The sequence below is a fragment of the Erpetoichthys calabaricus genome, chromosome 8 (genome assembly GCF_900747795.2).
Source record: "Erpetoichthys calabaricus chromosome 8, fErpCal1.3, whole genome shotgun sequence".
Classification (NCBI taxonomy): Eukaryota; Metazoa; Chordata; class Cladistia; order Polypteriformes; family Polypteridae; genus Erpetoichthys; species Erpetoichthys calabaricus.
The window spans coordinates 58177657-58196412 of record NC_041401.2 but is presented as its reverse complement, the minus strand read 5'-3'; the positions used below and the strand labels follow the sequence as shown (position 1 = coordinate 58196412).

Here is an 18756-nt window from a genome sequence, read left to right as displayed (position 1 = left end):
ATTTTGACAGTAAATGTTGTAATTAATTTCACAATTTCCAAAATGCCCATCTTAATCTTAATGTTCTGTTTCTGCTATGGTAAGTAAGATCTTTTAAGTCCTTTCATTTAGACAAATACTTAGGAGTCATGTTTGGCCTATTTGAGATATTTATAAAATTAGTCCAGATGAATGATTAAGGTCTAGTAGTCATTTTATTGTTAATGTGAAGTTATTTCTACTAAATGTAAAATTAAACAAAATTTATTTGGAAAATATTTTTACCCAAGACCAAATAAATGGAGAACATTTGCAGTGACTCTTCATGTTGCTGTTTTTTAATATTTAAATTGTATTGTTGCATACAAAGCAGATTAGCTTTGTTTTTAAATTTTACACTCTGTACCTTGTATAATTATCTTCTGATGGTACACTGTATACATTAATAAATGCAGCACACATGTATATTGAGTAAATATATTAAAGATCAACATGATCTACCAGTAAGCAAGTATAAACTTGGTTTTCTAAAAATTATCTATTACTACAGTGGTTGGGGCATTGGTGTTTACTGCTTTAAAAGGTTACTGCATGGGGATTCTGAAGTTGAATAATTTTGAATACTACTACTTACCAGTTTAATGAAAAATATAAATGGCTAGTCTTTCTGGTGCAGAACACAAAAATGGTCAATGTCCGCGTGAAATCCGTCTTAATGGTAAGGAATGGAACAGGAATAAAAATAAAGTTTTATGAAATGTTTGTTATTGTTGTCCATTTAAATCTTTTGTGTCACATACTGCTGAGATGTTTAGATTTTTCCAGTTGCCAGTTTAGAATTGCCGCATCATGTTAACATATTAACAATCATCCTGTATATGTTATTAGAATATGTACAAATGTTTTTATGAAAAGAGCAGTTACATATAAAAATAGGTTTTAGTTGTTTCTAGAAAAATTATCTACTGTGAATTTTAATAGTTTATTGTGCCATTGATTTTTTTTTTTTTTTTTTTTTTTTGGGGTGGTGTCTGTATTTGTTCATTGGTATTGGGAAACCAGGGTCAGAAGACAAGCTGAAAATCTCTGCAGAGCAGGGTTGCTAAAGCATCACAGAAAAATAATACAGGAACATAGCTAATAAATTAATTGCATGCCAGGGGTTTTCAATCAAACTGTTCTTTTTTGTTAAGCTTATCTGAAATGAAGGCGCTAGAATGCTCAAAGTTCTCTCATTCTAAATGTTCAAATATATAATATGTAAATACAGAATTTCTTAGAAATGAAAGCTGATTTTCTTTGTCCTAATTCACATATTTCATCTGTTCTGAATACCTGTAGATTTACAGAAAAAACTACATTTAAGGTTTTCATGTATACTGTCTTATGAGATTAGGTGATGTTCACACTGTAACAGTTATTTAAAAAAAGGCAGCATTCTAAAACTTGTATCTTTTTTCGAGACACCAGCTTACCTTCAAATCTAAACTCCACAGCCACTGAAGGCTTTGCTCCCTGTTCTGCTTTGAAAGTTTGCAAATAAGAGTAGACATTCCAGTCCATTCAATTTACTGATCTGGTACGCAATTCACAACTGATTGCCAGATGTTTGCTGGAAGTGTTTTATCAATTTTGAAGACCTTGATTAGCTAATATTAGAAGCTTAATATGACCACAGTTTTGAAGCTTAAAAGATCCTCTTAATGCTGTACTTTTTTCCCAATTTGGATAGAGATAGAAGCCACTTCTGCACACACAAACTGAGGTATTACTTTGTCAACTGTCCCAAGAATGTGGAATATGCTTTTTCAAAGCTAATGAGATGATCGCGATTGTTCAAAGTTGCGTAAAATGTGCACATCCTCTGATGTATAAAGTTTTCATTTGTTTATAATCAGTCACTGGTCTTGGTCTTTTTGTACTCTTGATTTGGTCTTTAATGGGATGTACCACCTCTGTCAGATCCCATTCAGTTTACAGACTGTTAACCTTTTAAAACAAGTAAAGTTAGCTGATAAAAGTACTATAATGCTAGTGAATTTCCAAATATTTGTTAAATGCTGAAGCTAGTAATGAACATAACAGACTTGATTAAAATTAGTAGACATCAAGAAAGGCATTCATGAAATTTGGTTGTGCTTGACATGATAGTTGTACAGATTTTCCAAAAAGCCAGAGGAAATTGGTTTAATTATAGTAGGTCTTAAGTCTTTGGAATGGCTGGGTTTATTAAGATATGTATCCCAGTGTTTGTTCTCACCTTAACCTATTTCTCTAAAATAAATGCCATCAGAGGAATTTACTGAATCAAGGTCATCAGTCATTTTGTTTATACAAGCAAACTATTTATAAAAATGGTGTAAATAAGTTCATCATGTACACAATGCCCTGTATGTCTTCATATTGTATTTTGGTTTCACCCTTCCCAATTATTAGCACTTCACTTGCTTGCAAGTCTAGGGGCCTATACATTTACACACATTCTACTTGACAATAAAACACTTTTACCATCTGAGCAGTCATGTTAAGATATGACTGTTCTTTTTGATGCAATGGATCGCATCAAAACTTTGACAGTGATTATATTAGGCCTTTTACACACATTCTACTTGACAATAAAACACTTTTACCATCTGAGCAGTCATGTTAAGATATGACTCTTCTTTTTGATGCAATGGATCGCATCAAAACTTTGACAGTGATTATATTAGGCCTCCTGGAAAACGTATTAACTTTTTAAAGTACAAGATCTGCATGTGCATCATTCATTTCATACCAGCCAAGTCACCTTCTTATCCCCGGTAGTACTTTGTGCTTGCCTCACAGTCCGCTGTCCGGACAGGTGGCTAGGCAAAGGTGACAAAATTACTTGTGTCAGAGGTAACTGGACACCTCTTGTTAAACGTGCTTAGCTTGTAAGATTGTGGTATAATTACTCTGTTACATGTTGAATGCATGTGATGGCAAAAAGAGAACTAAAAGGTTATCTTCGCATTTTGAAATTATTTTGCATTAGTACTTTCTTTCTGAATCTGAACAACACAGTACCTTAGATTTAAGCTGAAATGAAGCCAGTCCTGTAAAGTATGGGCTTGCAAACAGATTTGTGTAATTGGACATCTTGAGGATGATAGTAAGAGATGTCTGAAACAGGAATATGATTGTCATCCTTAGGTAAAACTAGCAGAATGGACTGTTAAGGTACATTTGTTATTCTTATGTATTGTCAAATAGTGTTGATGAGACTTTCACATACTTGGGTTATGAATTAGGTTACTGACCTGTAGAATAATTTTTATCTACCCTGATAAATTTCTTCACATGAATCTGAATATTCCTGAAAGTGTTGGGAAATCTTGGATTTAGTGGCTTTATGGATGAGGAAGAATGCAGCAGACCATCTGTCTTTTGAAATAAAGAAGCTTGACTGAATTCACAGCTGTTTGCAAGCCATGTCAGATTTCTCAGGATTGTTGAATTGGTCAGTATTTTTCAAAATAGTTGAGCTAATGCAGTATTTGCTCTATGCCAGGTTGTTGATCTTGTTAACAAGTAATGCCAGTCAGTATTCTAGGAAATGATAGTGAATTGGTATAAAAAAATCATTTAGTAGTTACAAGCCGAAGGAAGAGGACAAATTCACTTTGCATACATACTACAAAATATACATACACTATCAATTTGTGCATTGAGTTTATAGTGTAGAAAAGTTAGTTTGGTGTTATTGGACTACCTGTTGGTTAAAAACACGAGCTTAAATTTAAATTTCTGATTTATTCCACACTTCATCTTACTGAAAAAGTTTTTTAAAGGATGTAATCCAGTATAGGAAGTCATAATGGAGTAAAGCAATGTTAAGAGCTGGCCCTCAAGATGACATCATGGTCATAATGGAATGTAAGGGATTTTATTGATTAAATATTAAAGGTGAAAAAAGAGCATGGAATGGCGCTTAATTTGACCAGCAGAAATTTTTATTCTGTTTATCTGCTGAGGTGTATCAAACATGCATACTCAATCCTTAAATGGTACTGAAGTTAAATTCTGGATGAACTGCCAACTCTGAATTTGCTTTGCTGAGTGTGTGTGTGGCCTATAATAAATTGCTATCTTGTACTTTTCCTGTACTGTATTTGAATCTGTAATTTACTGATCAGTGTCAAAGCTCATGGATTATTTTTGAAGTTGTATCAGAACTTCTGAAGTTGGAAGAGGTATAGTTTGAATTTTTACTCCGTGAGAGTTTAAATGCATTGTGTGTGTTCTGTCGTGTTGTGTGTTAATTTCCCCCACACTTTATTTACGTACATTATAGTCTACTTGTGTTCCACTTGTATACCTTCATCCAGATTACATTGATGGATAAAAATGTCCCACATAAATGCTTTATCTCTTCAAAGTATATGCAGTAGTAATGTTCCATAGAGTTAGTCAGGTTTTGTTTAAAAGTAAACTAAGTTGGCAATGGTCCTTTGTATTTATAACAAATGCTGATTTGGGGAATCGCATTAACTTCTAAATCCTGGAATTGCGCACTATATTCAGTTAGCCTGTAAAATAACTGGTAACAATACTCCTGAGTTTTTGAACTTGTAGTTCTGGTTTGGTCAGCCAGTGTGTGTTTTATATTGATTTTGGAACAAGTTGTTATGAAACATATTTACATTTGCCATCATTTTGTGTTTTATTATTGAGTATGTGACACAGCCTTTTGACTTATAATATACACACATTTTAAATATATTTTATTAATACAGTATACATTTACAAAAAAAATGTAACAGTTTTCAAGTTCCAGCTTTAACATTAGCATGCTTTATCTAAAATAACAAAGCATCAGTTTTAATTTAAATATGGCATACTGTAGTTACAAGTTAGAATAGTAAAAATGATTTAACCTTATTCAGTCTTTTCATTGTTTATCATGTGAAAAGACTCAATTAACAACTTGGCCAATTACTTCAGAAGAATACTAGGAAGGCAGTGTGGTGTTCCGGATAAGGAACTTCAAACCACAAAATTGTGTAGTCAGTCCCTGCCTGTGACCCCCTTAAACTGCCAGTGTTCCAACAGATAACTTTAAATAGTTGTAAAGTGCTTTGAGCTAATGTTTACTGTTGAAAGTTGCAACATAAAATAATAGTCCTTTGTTAGGATCTGTTGACAGTTTTTACTGTATATTGTGGATACAGCATTTGGAAAACAAGTCTTTTTGATTCTAAATCTCAGAAGATGACTTTGTAGTCCTGGATAAGAGTTTGTGATGACAAAGCTGCTGCAGAAAGTTTGAATTCTTCTTTGATGGCTACTGTCAGTTTGGAATGAAGGGATGAGTCAGTAGTTCTTTGGCAGAAGGTCTTTCTCTTTGCTCACTGTATTAAGGGGGGAAAAAAAAAAGAATATCAAACATTTGTATTTCTGCCCATCAAGACATAAACCATCGTGACCAATCATAAGATGTAGATTTTGTGGCTTATGGTTTGTTTAGCTAAATATCATGTCCCTTGGGTAGGTGACTTGTTAACTTGTTTTCTAGCCCTGGTCTTTATCCTTCAAGCTGGTTTTCACTGAGTTAATACCATGAAAGACTTTAGTAGGGTAGGTATATTTCATTGTCTTTTTTGGAAAAAGGAGCAAGTTTGACATTTAGGTCTCCTCGAACAGCATCTCTTCTGTGAAAGTTAACATCAGTGCAGAGCCCTGGAACTACAAAATCAGTGTAAGTAGTCATCTGAATTTCCTATTCATGCTTAAATTGCCCAAGTGTATCTTTAAGCACCAATGAAGTTGAATTAATTTGTAATGTGAACCTGTGGTAATAGACAGACGGAACATTTGTTCCTAGGGGGAAATTTGACTACTTACAGAAGCTATCAAAATAAATATATATAAGCGGTTTATGAATTTTTTTTATATACAATAAACATTTTACTTCTAATTATTGTTACATTGCTTGATATTTTTTTCATTTTATTGTTCAGTCTTTTTTCCTTTATTAAGTGTATCAGTGTTTGAGAAAGTATTTCTTGGACTCTGCTGGGAGAACAACTGAGAAAGTTTCAAGAAACAAAAGGTGTGAACCTGCAAATTAAACACTTATTGGCTTAATGTATCAAAATAATAGCCTAAAGTTATAAAAAGTACTATCAAACCATGGATTTTTTGCATTATGGCCATGTGTAGCCTACTCTTCAAACCTCTGCACACACTGATAGGACTGGAAGAAGACAATGGCCTGACAACAGAGAGGACCTTGGCTGACTGAGAGATGAGTGAGTATTGCAACCACTGTAGCTGCATTCATTATGTTAAATTGTAATGGGGTTTTCTTGGCAGAGCTTGATATTGAGTCACCCCCAGGGCCTATTCAGTACAAAGTAAATGTAACATTATTTGTGTTGTGTTACTATTTTCTGTACCTTTCCACAGTGCATTTCTCAGTAGTGAGCCAGGACCAGTTGTGGAGCTAATCTCTTCCCGCTGGACCCAACAACTTGAAATCAAGTTATTATATTGCTCATTTACGGTATGTAGAATACAATTTTAAACGGGTTCAATGCTAATCGCTTTTCAAATAAACTGGCTCAATGCTTTGTTTTAGTGTGCTCAAACAGATGGGCATATAATGGCTTCAGCCTCTGTTGATGCATATGACAGTCACAGCCTACTAATGCAAAACTTTCAGCAACATTTGATTATCCAGTATATAGATTTATCTGACATTTTACTACAGTAAAATGCTGAAAGACGTTTTAATAACACAGGTCTACAAAAATGTTATTTCAGGTGCCAAGGTTTTTTTGAATGGATTTAGGGTATTTTGAGGGTGCTGAAGTCAAAAATCTCATTACTTTTGCTGAGTTGGTTCTAGTGTTTGAGATAATGGACATCCATGAAAATAATGCAGTACCCCAATGTGACTTGTGTGTGATAACAAATGCAATAGCTTTTGGTCTGTCTTTTGACTCTCTATAACAGTGTCTTAGGTATTGAAATATACCATATAATTGTTTTGTATTTCAATTTGTAGGCCTACAATGCTATAAAAGCGACTTTTTGAAGCCAGAATTCAACTGAATTTGCTGAGGAAAGAAGTCGGCTACAGTATGTTTGTCAACCCAGTCTTGGTTTATACCCAAAAAGTTCTGTCTTAAGTATATAAATACATGTAAAAGTTATGACTTCATCAAGAAGAGCCTGCATCAACAATCCTGATGCATTCTGCTACATCTGTGGGAAGTACATGGTTGAAAAACAAAGAAGAAATATCACAGACTTTGTGCATCGAGTATACCTGGCTTATTTTGGAGTACAGCTTGGAGACCAGGATAAGTCTTGGGCTCCACATATGGTTTGCAAAACGTGTGGAGCACCTACGACAGTGGACAAAAGGTGAAAGAAAAAGTTTAAACTTTGGTGTGCCAATGGTATGGAGAGACCCGAAAAACCACCATGACGATTGTTATTTTTGTGTTGTAAAGATTAAAGGCTTTAATCGTTACAAGAAAGCTCAGTGGGATTATCCTGATTTGGAATCAGCAAGACGACCTATTCCACATGGCAATGACGTTCCCATACCAGTGTTTGCCCGACTACCAAACCAGCCACTGTCAAACTCTGAAGTGAGGCAGGGTTTGGAGTGTATGGCAGGTAGTAGCAGTGGAAGTGAATTTCAGGGAAGCTCTTTGACGCCTCAACCATTAAGCCAAAAAGAGCTCAATGACCTGATTCGAGACTTACATCTGTCCAAGCAAGCATCTGAACTTTTAGTGTTCAGACTTAATGAACGAAATCTTATAAAGGCGGAAGTTAAAATTACAGCCTATTGGACAAGAGGAGAGGCTTCTCCCATATTTCAACCAAGAGGAAGAACTTGTATACTGCAATGATATCCCAGGAATTGTACTTCAAATGGGACTAACAGAATATCGACCAGAAGACTGGTGGCTTTTTATTGACGGCTCCATTAGAAGCTTGAAATGTGTTCTCTTGCACAATGGTAACCGTTATACATCTCTTCCCATTGCTCACTTAACAAAACTTGAAGAATATGAAAATGTAAAAATCGTATTACAGAAAATCCATTATCATGAACATCAGTGGTCGATTTGTGGTGTTCTGAAGATGGTGAACTTCTTGCTTGGACTGCAATCTGGATACACAAAATACCCATACTTCATGTGCCTCTGGGATAGCAGGGCAAAGCAAGATCATTGGACAAAAGTGTCATGGCCTACAAGGGAAGAAATGATTGTTGGCGCTGCGAATATCAACTAGCCGCTGGTGGACAAGAACAAAATCATTCTCCCACCGTTTCATATTAAGCTAGGATTGATGAAGCCATTTGTTAGGGCTTTGGACAAAACTGGTAATTGCTTCAAGTACATTTGTAGATCATTCCCTGCACTGAGCATGGAAAAACTTAAAGCTGGAATCTTTGATGGTCCTCAGATTTGTAAACTCGTGAACGATTCCAATTTTACCAAATGCATGAATGACACTGAGGCTTCGGCCTGGAAGAGTTTTGTCTCTGTTGTGAAGAACTACTTGGGTAATCACAGAGCAGACAATTATGAAGAATTGGTGCAAGATATGCTTGCTAACTTCAGAAATTTGGGAGTTAGTGCATCTTTATGCTCGTATTATCTCCATAGCCATTTAAACAGATTTCCAGATAACCTTGGATACTTCAGCGAGGAACAAGGCGAGAGGTTCCACCAGGATATGAAGGTGATGGAGGAGAGAGATCAAGGCAGATGGGACATACACATGATGGCAGACTACTGTTGGGAGTCTCCAACGTGATTGTCCTGATGACACACATAAAAGGAAATCGCATAAACAGCGTTTTTTGAAGCATTGACATTAACAATAACTAATATTGTATGTATTAATCAAATCATGCATAACTTTTTTCCTGTCACTGTTAGATATTTTTTGTATGATATTAGACTGTTTACTTACTAGTTTTAACTAAAATAAAAAATTTTCTTGCAGTTCTGAATGCTTTTCAAACGTGTTGCGTTAATTAACTATTAAATATCTCAGAAACTAGAGCCAATCTGGCAAAACCAAAGTCATATTCTTAATCAGCACCATAAACTTAATAAAAACCGTTCAGACATTGTTGGCACCAAAATCACTGTATACCAGTGTTAGATTTTGCCAGTAATGTACTAAAGCAAACAGGTTTAAAATTGTATAATCTTTGAAACTTAAATGTTGGTAGGAGAATTCATTTTACAGATCATTTGAAATAAGTGCAGAGTTTTAAGGCATTTTCACATCTAGCTTGTGTTCATGTGTGCCTCAACGAAATGGACACGTCAGTCTCATTTGGGTGTGAACCAGCATGACTGGGCCCAGACCCTTTGGAAAGGGTATTTTTGGTGCAGTACCAAGTGATCCTTGAAGTGGTTAGCTAAGGTATGAACCTGATTACACACAGGACCAATCTGTGCCTTATGGGTAAAATTGTACATGCTGTGATAGTCATGGTGTCAGTTATTAAAGACTCTTATTCACAGCATAATGCATCAAGGATTAACATGGAGCATTAAAACAACTTGCACAATTACCTGTCAATCAGAGCATGCTACACACAGAGAGCCGTTGGTTGTGTGGGGTTTGGTGAGGTGTAGATCAGTCAAAACATGGACAGAGATGGCAAGAAAATAACAGATCTAGTCCTGCCAATTTGCCCAGTGACTTTGAAAACCTGAATTACTTATGTAAACATTCCAAAATGAACATTATTGTTAAATGTTTACAAAAGTTAAGACCGTAGACTTGATTTGAGATAAAATAAAATGAGGTTGCATTCATATGGTAGCTACCAGAGAGTGAATACACAACATCATACAGTTACAGTAAATGAAACTCACCTAATAACATCCATCTACTGTCAGAAAACTGAAGCACATCAGTGTATGCCCCCAGCAGAGCCTGCCTGCCTTTTGTACACTTGTATACAGTTTGAAATGTGTCCTTGTCATGCCATGTATAGTAGCGCATAAGTTTCTAGTGGTCTGCAGTTGTTTGTTATGTTTTGCTCATAGAGCCAGCTGTTTCTGGTAAATAAACTAAATTCATAGTTGTCAACCCTCAATTTTCTTTGCCAGGGAAAAGGTTTTGGCTCAATAAACGACGTCCATGACACATCCTAGGCATGCTTATTGATAAGTTTAGTTCGCCTTTCAGAGTTGTTTTTTTTAGCCAGTTGTAGTATGCAATGGAATGCCTGTAGATGTTGCTTTTTAAATTCCTACAATACTGAATCCATACTGGTACATGTAATTCTCACCAAATACACAGGTACAAATATTCTCTTTTTTTTTTTGGCAACCACCAGATGAAGAAATAGAAACGGTTAGAATGAGACATACTTCACATGTTGGATCAAGGGTGAGCTTACAGTTATCTACATGGAGTCTGTTTGTATTGCCTCTTGGCAGACTGCTGGTGTTCTGCCCACCTTTAAAGAGAGTTTTTGTGTTGTGCATACGTTGCTGCAGTGCTTTCTTCCCATTATTTGATTTGCACATGTATAATACTCATTTTTGACCGCAGCCAAAACCATAATTGCAACAACAACCCCCTTTTATAGCTTATAGACGTCTAAGTGTATGCTGTTTGATGAAAGTTGTGCTAAAAGAAAAGGGCCTATGTCACACACAGTGATATTTGCTTTCTGAACTTACATTTCCTTTGTTTGTTTAACAGGTGCCCTGTGCAGACAAACTCGAGGTTCCAGAAAGTGTTGGGATGGCCAGGGTCCGGGAGCACTTCTGTTGCTTAATACTTTTGCATTTCATAAAGTGGGGAAAAAAAAAAGCATTTCGGATAGCATCCTGCAAAACAAGCCCAGATGCCTTCCTAGTCTTTCGGAGTAAAAGTGTAAATATGTGGTTGTTGGGTTCTAAAATTGCATTGTTAATGTTCTAGATAAGGTATGTTTAAATGCATTGTTTAAAAATGACACACAGCCTGCTTAGCAAAGCAGTGAATGCAGGGCAGATTTAAAATATTCCATAAGCCATCAGAGTTTTACGGCCCTGATTTTTTATATAGGGGCATTGATACAAAATGTAAACTTCAGAATTTTTCTAAATTTGTGCTTAGTGTGTTTTACTGTAATTATTATTATAGCATTTTCTCAAGCTACATGGCTGCAGTCAACAAAAATAGTCCCTTTTTGTGTGAAATGTGGGGCTATGCTATTATAATGAATTAGCGGGAATTGATAGGGACTGTGTGACTGTGTTAAAAAGCCAGAATCTGAAGACTTTCTACCAGTAATCTGAGAAAGGCCAGAAAAGAATGTAGTTGGGGAAGTTACTGATGAGAGAGAAAAATTAAATCAAAGTGGTGGTCTGTTAGAGATTCAGATTAATGAACCTGCATGAGAGTGATGTGACCAACCAAGTTAAGTGACATGATTTTTTTTTTCCTGCAGGAAAAGTGCTTGCCATTTAATCAAAATCAGGTTAACTTAAACAAAAGTTCAAGAAGACTGAATCTTTGGAAATTTGAATTATTGAGCAATGTGATTACTTAATATTGCATATCCCCTTGGGTGGAGGTTGAATTCTGTTTTAAATTCAACTTGATTGTATGAAATGTTTTTTCTTTGTTGTATATGTTTGACTTGATTGTATGGAATGTTATTTTCCTCCAATTCTGAAGATGTGTAATGCAAGGTGGCTTGGTGGTCTAGCACAGTGATTTTCAGATTGAGCTCTGGGGACCCCATGTTGCTGCAGGCTTGTTCCAAACTGCTTCTGTTTTTAATTTGGACTCTTGGCCTGATTGAAGCAATCTGTTGTTTCCTAGTTTGTCCCAAAAACATACAATACAGAAATCACAAAATTAAGTTTGGTTAAATTTTGCTAAAGTGTACCAAGCATTTATGTATGTTACTTGGAGATATTTGGTTATGATTTTTAACATTTCATCATCCTCATGATTCTCTTCTTTCTGCTTTTCCAGGTGTTTTGGTTATTTAATCCCATCTTTTACTAGTGAGCCTGTAACTGGCTCTGACACTGAAGTAGCTGCAGCCTTTCAGCTTTCAGTGTTTTCTGTGCGTGTCTTCTCCGTTTATTGTTAATTGGCATCATTAGGCTACAATTAGTAGAGCAAACTACGCAGAAAAAGGTGAATTAGGAGAAAAACAAAAAGGAGGCAACTATTTAAAGCTGTAGCAGAAATACAAATACTAATTTCTTATGTAAAGTCATTTTTTTTTTTTTTTGAATGCATAATATGAAAAAATGGAGAGTGGTCTCCTCTAAACGTTCTCGTATACTCAGATATGGGGATGGATATTTGAGGAGTAAACCACAAGATAATGACTTTTTATATTATGTACATTAAAGGACCATCACCATCAAATCAATGATATATTGAACAATTATTATAAAAGTAAAGTTTTATAAGTCTGCATGAATAAAAAAAGTGTTCAAGTAAGTAGTTCTTCCGCTTAGCGGAAATATTCCAAAAGTTGATAGAAATCTACATCCATATTACTAACCGAGAATGGTAAACCGGAAGGCACGGATCCAGGTACACGGCGATGGAAGCAGGAGACATAGTGCGCAGGCGCCTACAGCGCGTGTCTCCTAAACCACAAGTGAAGTCTGATCCACCGCGAACGAAGGAGTCACGGCTCAAAAACGAAAGAGCTCAACTAACGCCACACAGAAAAGAGGATTTTGCACTGCACCCCAGAGTCAAACGGAAGACACTATGGGGTCCGCAAAGGTCCACAAAGAGAGTACGAAAGGCGCAGGCGCCTACAACGCGCTTCTGAACTAAACGTCCACACTACACAGCATGGTCCGGGTAATAAGAATAAACGAACTCTCCGTATTAAATGTTCGGCATCCTCACACGTCCAAACCATATAGCATATGTGAATCACATTACAGTGATGCATTATTAACAGTTCAACCACAGAAAACGCTCCGTATTAACAGTAAGTGCAATTATCCATATTACTAACGGTAGACAACGGATAACTAATGGAGTCACGGTCACGGCTCCAAAACGATCCAGCTCAACTAACGGAGCTACAAAAACGAGCCCGCATGGATAAAATCATTAAACGTGGGCGCCTACAACGCGCGTCTGAAAACGTGGAAGCAAAGCAGGCACGGGTTCAAAAGGAAAGACCACAACTGACGGAGATACCCAAACGAGCCCGCCTGGATAAAAATCAGTGAACGCAGGCGCCTACAACGCGCGTCTGAAATGCCGCAAGCAAAGCAGGCACAGCTCCATGACGGACATACAGAAGCGAGCCCGCCTGAATACAATTAATGAACGCAGGCGCCTACAATGTGCCTCTCAAACAGCAGAGGCAATAGATAAACGGCAAAGAAAGGAACGACAAACAGCCACTAAACAATTCCGCCAATTAGCTGACCGCATTCTGTAATGAGTCCACTATTAATGAACATTCATTAGGATTAATGAATCATATGCTGTCATTGTCATTTACTTAACTTCCCTGAAGAAACAACTGGCAATACAACTAATGAGTTTACACGTTGTCAAAAGGGTCAGGTTAGACTGCCTCCTTTAGATGACTTTCCTGAATATCTACGGAAGCTTCTAACTAACAATGTACCCGAAAGTAAAAACTTTATGGACTGCATTGGATCTTTCAATAGCTCATTTGCTTTTGCATCTACTGGGGTGAATATCAGGCCACCAGCTGGCAATGGCCCATACTGCTTTCGCGTATGTGGACAAATATTACATCGGATTGGAACAGTGCACCCTGAACCAAATCACGAACGCAAATATGCACAAATCTATGTGTTAGATCCAGATGTCGCAATCTATCAACGAATGACCCTTCCTGAAAACAAGAAATACACAGAGCTGATAATGAGAAACGTCGCTGAAGTCATAAACAGTCACCCATTAGCTAAGTCTACAAAAGTTCTTACAGGATCAAATTCTAACAATACTGTTTTGATTCCTAGAATTGACCTTACAAGTTCTGACCTGGAATTACCTTTTACACTTTAACGACGCCAATTTCCAATTAAACCTGCTTTTGCCATGACAATCAACAAATCCCAAGGACAAACCATGGACAGAGTTGGCATATACCTCTCTGAGCCTGTACTTGGACATGGACAACTTTATGTAGCCTTCTCAAGAGTTCGGCGTTCATCTGACAATAAATTTGAAGTTGTAGATACTCCATACCAAGGAAAACTCATTCAAGGACAACACACCATCTTTACTACAAATGTTGTGTATAAAGAAATATTCCAATAAATCTTTCTAATGTGGTATTTCGGGTTACCCAACACCAAGGGTTGGCGAGCAGGGGGCGGAGCCCCCTAGTTTTGTACCTAATACTTGTATGCAAAATTTGCTTGACCTCAATGAAAGCAGTCTCAAGTTATCGTGTTTACATACACACACACAGACATAATACCAAAAATGATATTTTCGGAATCAGGAAGGTCTAAAACATCAAGATTCATCAAAATCTCAACAAATTTTTGGACAATTGCAGTACTGTACTTCGCATACGAAAAAGTAAAAAGGCCAACTACCTAAATGAGGGCAATAAGATTGTAAAATGACTCACTGATGGAGGAATTGGTTTGGACAAAAACCTGCAGCCGCATGGCCTCAGAGTATGAGGTGTGGCATTTAAATCTGTGGTAAGCACAGAAGTGTCAGCTTTGTTCAATTGTAACAGAATGGCTTTTACCTGGAGGCAAGCTTCCTTAAATTTTAGTTGCTGAGCAGACAGAAGTGGCTTATATAGATTAAGGTTCCATGTGGATTTTTTTGAGGTAAAGGAATATTTTTTTCTTGTGCAAATACAGTATAAGTTAAAGGTTACTTAAGCTTATATTAAAATGTTTTTAACATTCCCTTCTATGTGCTACAGAATTTCTGCTCCCTATACTTTTAACTGATTTTTGAAAGGAAAGACTTATTTTAATTAGCTCTGTTACTTGGTTCTGCATTGGAAATGTCCTAAGACAATGGGCCTCAGTTATGGTGCTGTTGGATTAATCGGACATTATCAGATGTACTGTGTAATTGAGTGTTTTTATGTATGCAGTGTTTCTTGTCTTTTGTCCAGGGCTAATTTTAATTAGTTCAGTGGAGCTCTTTACTATTGAAAATGCTACATACAATTGACCATGAGTAAAGCATGCTTTTCATATATCAGTTCCTGTTTTTTCTAGTGACTGACCTTGGCTTTTGTTGTTGGTCATTGGGGAAAACTCATTTTTATGTGAAACGATGTTCTTCAAACAGGTAATAAGTTGCATAATGAAACTTGGGTATAAATGTAATTTCCAGCTGTAGCACACTCTCTAAAAATGGTAGCTTCGTATTTGAATGTAACACTTTGACCTGTAATCTTATACCATTATGATGTATTGGAGGGATTAGATCAAAAACAGTACACAGACTGAAACAGGCCATATGTATGGGAGCAACAGTTTACCTCAGAGGAAATCGGGAGCTAAAAACTGAAACCATTAAGAACTGAAATAAGCCCCACACTTACAATATGGAAAGTAGAGCAAACCTTGCAATGCGTACGACATGCGTATCGTACAACAGTAGCAGGCAAACTGAACTAAAAGTCCGTGTCAGATGTGGATTTCTACTGATCATTCAAGAATTTGTTTTAAAGTTTACCACCTGTCAGGTGTTCACAGGGGAAGAGGAATACAGAACTTTAGTTTTATTATTGAATTAAATTTTATTAATATTGCTTTACTGTGAAAGTCATAGCCTGGCAAAAATGTCCCTATACTAAATTGTTTTACATTAGAACTTATCATAAACAGTAAAGATGTTCACAGGCTGCACATTTGCGTGGCCTATGTAATAAATTGAACCATTCAAGCATGTTCCATTGTGGCTTGGCTTCATCAGTTAATTTTTTTTCTTTTATTATTTCCAGTTTTTTTTTTTTTTTATTGCTGATTTGGTATTGTGAACTTAATGGCAATATGCCAGTGGACAACAGTGTTGGCATTTTAAAAAAAGTAACCAGATTTATTGCCACATGTGGTGTGCGCAGTCAAATGAAGTGCACTCATGGCCAAGTTAATCAAGCTACCACCATCCAGCTGCCCAAATATCACTTTGTAGATTATGTCAAATATAACCTCACAATAGGTAATGATGGGCAAAAATGCTGAGTTTCCCTTCTAATATGTTGTTTTTGGCATGTGTTTTTTGCAGCATCTTCTTCTTTCGGCTGCTCCCGTTAGGGGTGGCCACAGCAGAGCATCTTCTTCCATATCTTTCTGTCCTATGCATCTTGTTCTGTTACATCCATAAACCTTCGCTTAGGCCTTCTTTTCCTCTTCCCTGGCAGCTCTATGCTTAGCATCCTTCTCCCAATATACCCGGTATCTCTCCTCTGCACATGTCCAAATCAATGCAATCTCGCCTCTGACTTTGTCTCCCAACCGTCCAGCTTGAGCTGATCCTCTAATGTACTCAATTTCTAATCTTATCCATCCTCGTCACACCCAGTGCAAATCTTAGCATCTTTAACTCTGCTACCTCCAGCTCTGTCTCCTGCTTTCTGGTCAGTGCCACCGTCTCCATCCCATATAACATAGCTGGTCTCACTACCGTCCTGTAGACCTTCCCTTTCACTCTTGCTGATACCCGTCTGTCACAAATTACTCCTGACACTCATTTTCACCTCTCTTCCACAATCCCCATTACTCTGTACTGTTGATCCCAAGTATTTAAACTCATCCACCTTCGCCAGCTCTACTCCCTGCATGCTCGCCATTCCACTGACCTCCCTCTCATTTACACACATGTATTCTGTCTTGTTCCTACTGACCTTCATTCCTCTCCTCTCTAGAGCATATCTCCACCTCTCTAGGGTCTACTCAACCTGCTCCCTACTATCGCTACGAATCACAATGTCATCAGCAAACATCATAGTCCATGGGGACTCCTGTCTGATCTCATCTGTTAACCTGTCCATCACCATTGCAAATAAGGGTTCAGAGCTGATCCCTGATGTAATCCCACCTCCACCTTGAATGCATCCGTCACTCCTACCACAGACCTCACCACTGTCACACTTCCCTCGTACATATCCTGTACAACTCTTACGTACTTCTCTGCCACTCCCGACTTCCTCATACAATACCACAGCTCCTCTCAAGGCACCCTGTCATATGCTTTCTCCAGGTCCACAAATACGCAATGCAACTCCTTCTGGCCTTCTCTAAACTTCTCCATCAACATCAACGCAAACATTGCATCTGTGGTGCTCTTTCTTGGCATGAAACCATACTGCTGCTCACTAATCATCACCTCACTTTTTAACCAAGCTTCCACTACCCTTTCCCAAAACTTCATGCTGTGGCTCATCAATTTTATCCCCCTGTAGTTACTGCAGTCCTGCACATCCACCTTATTCATAAATATCTGCATCAGTACACTTCTTCTCCACTCCTCAGGCATCCTCTCACTTTCCAAGATTCCAATAAAGAATCTGGTTAAAAACTCCACTGCCATCTCTGCTAAACACCTCCATGCTTCCATAGGTATGTCTGTCATCTGGACCAACAGCCTTTCCATTTTTCATCCTCTTCATAGCTGTCCTTACTTCCTCCTTGCTAATCCGTTGCACTTCCTGATTCACTGTCTCCACATCATCCAACCTCTTCTCTCTCTCGTTCTCTTCATTCATCAGCCTCTCAAAGTATGCTTTCCATCTGCTCAACACAATCTCCTCGCTTGTGGGTATGTTTCCATCTTTATCCTTTATCGCCCTAACCTACTGCACATCTTTCCCAGTTCGGTCCCTCTGTCTAGCCAATCGGTACAGGTCCTTTTCTCCCTCCTTAGTGTCCAACCACTCATACAACTCATCATACGCCTTTTCTTTAGCCTTATCTCCTTGTACTCTTGTCTACTTTCTGCATCTCTCTGACTATCCCACTTCTTCTTTGCCATCCTCTTCCTCTGTATACTCTCCTGTACTTCCCCATTCCAACACCAGGTTTCCTTTTCCTCCTTCCTTTTTCCAGATGCTACGCCAAGCACCCTTCTTGCTGTCACCCTTACTACATCTGCTGTAGTTTCCCAGCTGTCTGGTAACTCTTCACTGCCACCCAGTGCCTGTCCCGCCTCCTCCCTAAACTCAACCTTGCAGTCTTCCTTTTTCAACTTCCACCATTTGATCCTTGGCTCTGCCCTCACTCTCTTCCTCTTCTTGATCTCCAACGTCATCCTACAGACCACCATCCTATGCTGCTTAACTACACTTTCCCCTGCCACCACTCTGCAGTCTTCAATCTCCTTCAGATCAACTCTTCTGCATAGGATGTAATCTACCTGTGTGCATCTTCCTCCACCTCTTGTACATAACCCTATGTTCCTCCCTCTTCTTAAAATATGTATTCACCACAGCCTTGTCCATCCTTCTGGCAAAATCCACTATCCTCTGACCTTCATTCCTCTCCTTGACACCATACCTACCCATCACCTCCTCGTCTCCTCAGTTCCCTTCACCAACATGTCCATTGAAATCCGCTCCAATCACCACTTTCTGTCCCTTGGGTACACTGTTCATCACTTCATCCAACTCACTCCAAAAATCATCTTTCTCACCCATTGCACACCCAGCTTGCTGTGCATATGCACTAACATTCATCATCACACCTCCAATTTCCAGCTTCATAATCATTACCCTGGCGGCGCGGTGGCGCAGTGGGTAGCGCTGCTGCCTCACAGTTGGGAGACCTG

The 18756-nt window shown here is 37.9% G+C and overlaps 1 protein-coding gene across 1 annotated transcript in view; it reads right to left on the bottom strand.

Annotated features, from left to right (window-relative positions):
* Nucleotides 1–4755: 4755 nt before the first annotated feature.
* Nucleotides 4756–18756, bottom strand: part of map3k19 (mitogen-activated protein kinase kinase kinase 19) — a 103511-nt gene continuing 89510 nt past the window's right edge. The window contains exon 14 of the mRNA XM_028806551.2: nucleotides 4756–5351. Within this exon, the coding sequence (XP_028662384.2) occupies nucleotides 5291–5351 (61 nt within the window). The 3' untranslated portion in view covers nucleotides 4756–5290. The remainder of the gene's footprint in view (nucleotides 5352–18756) is intronic.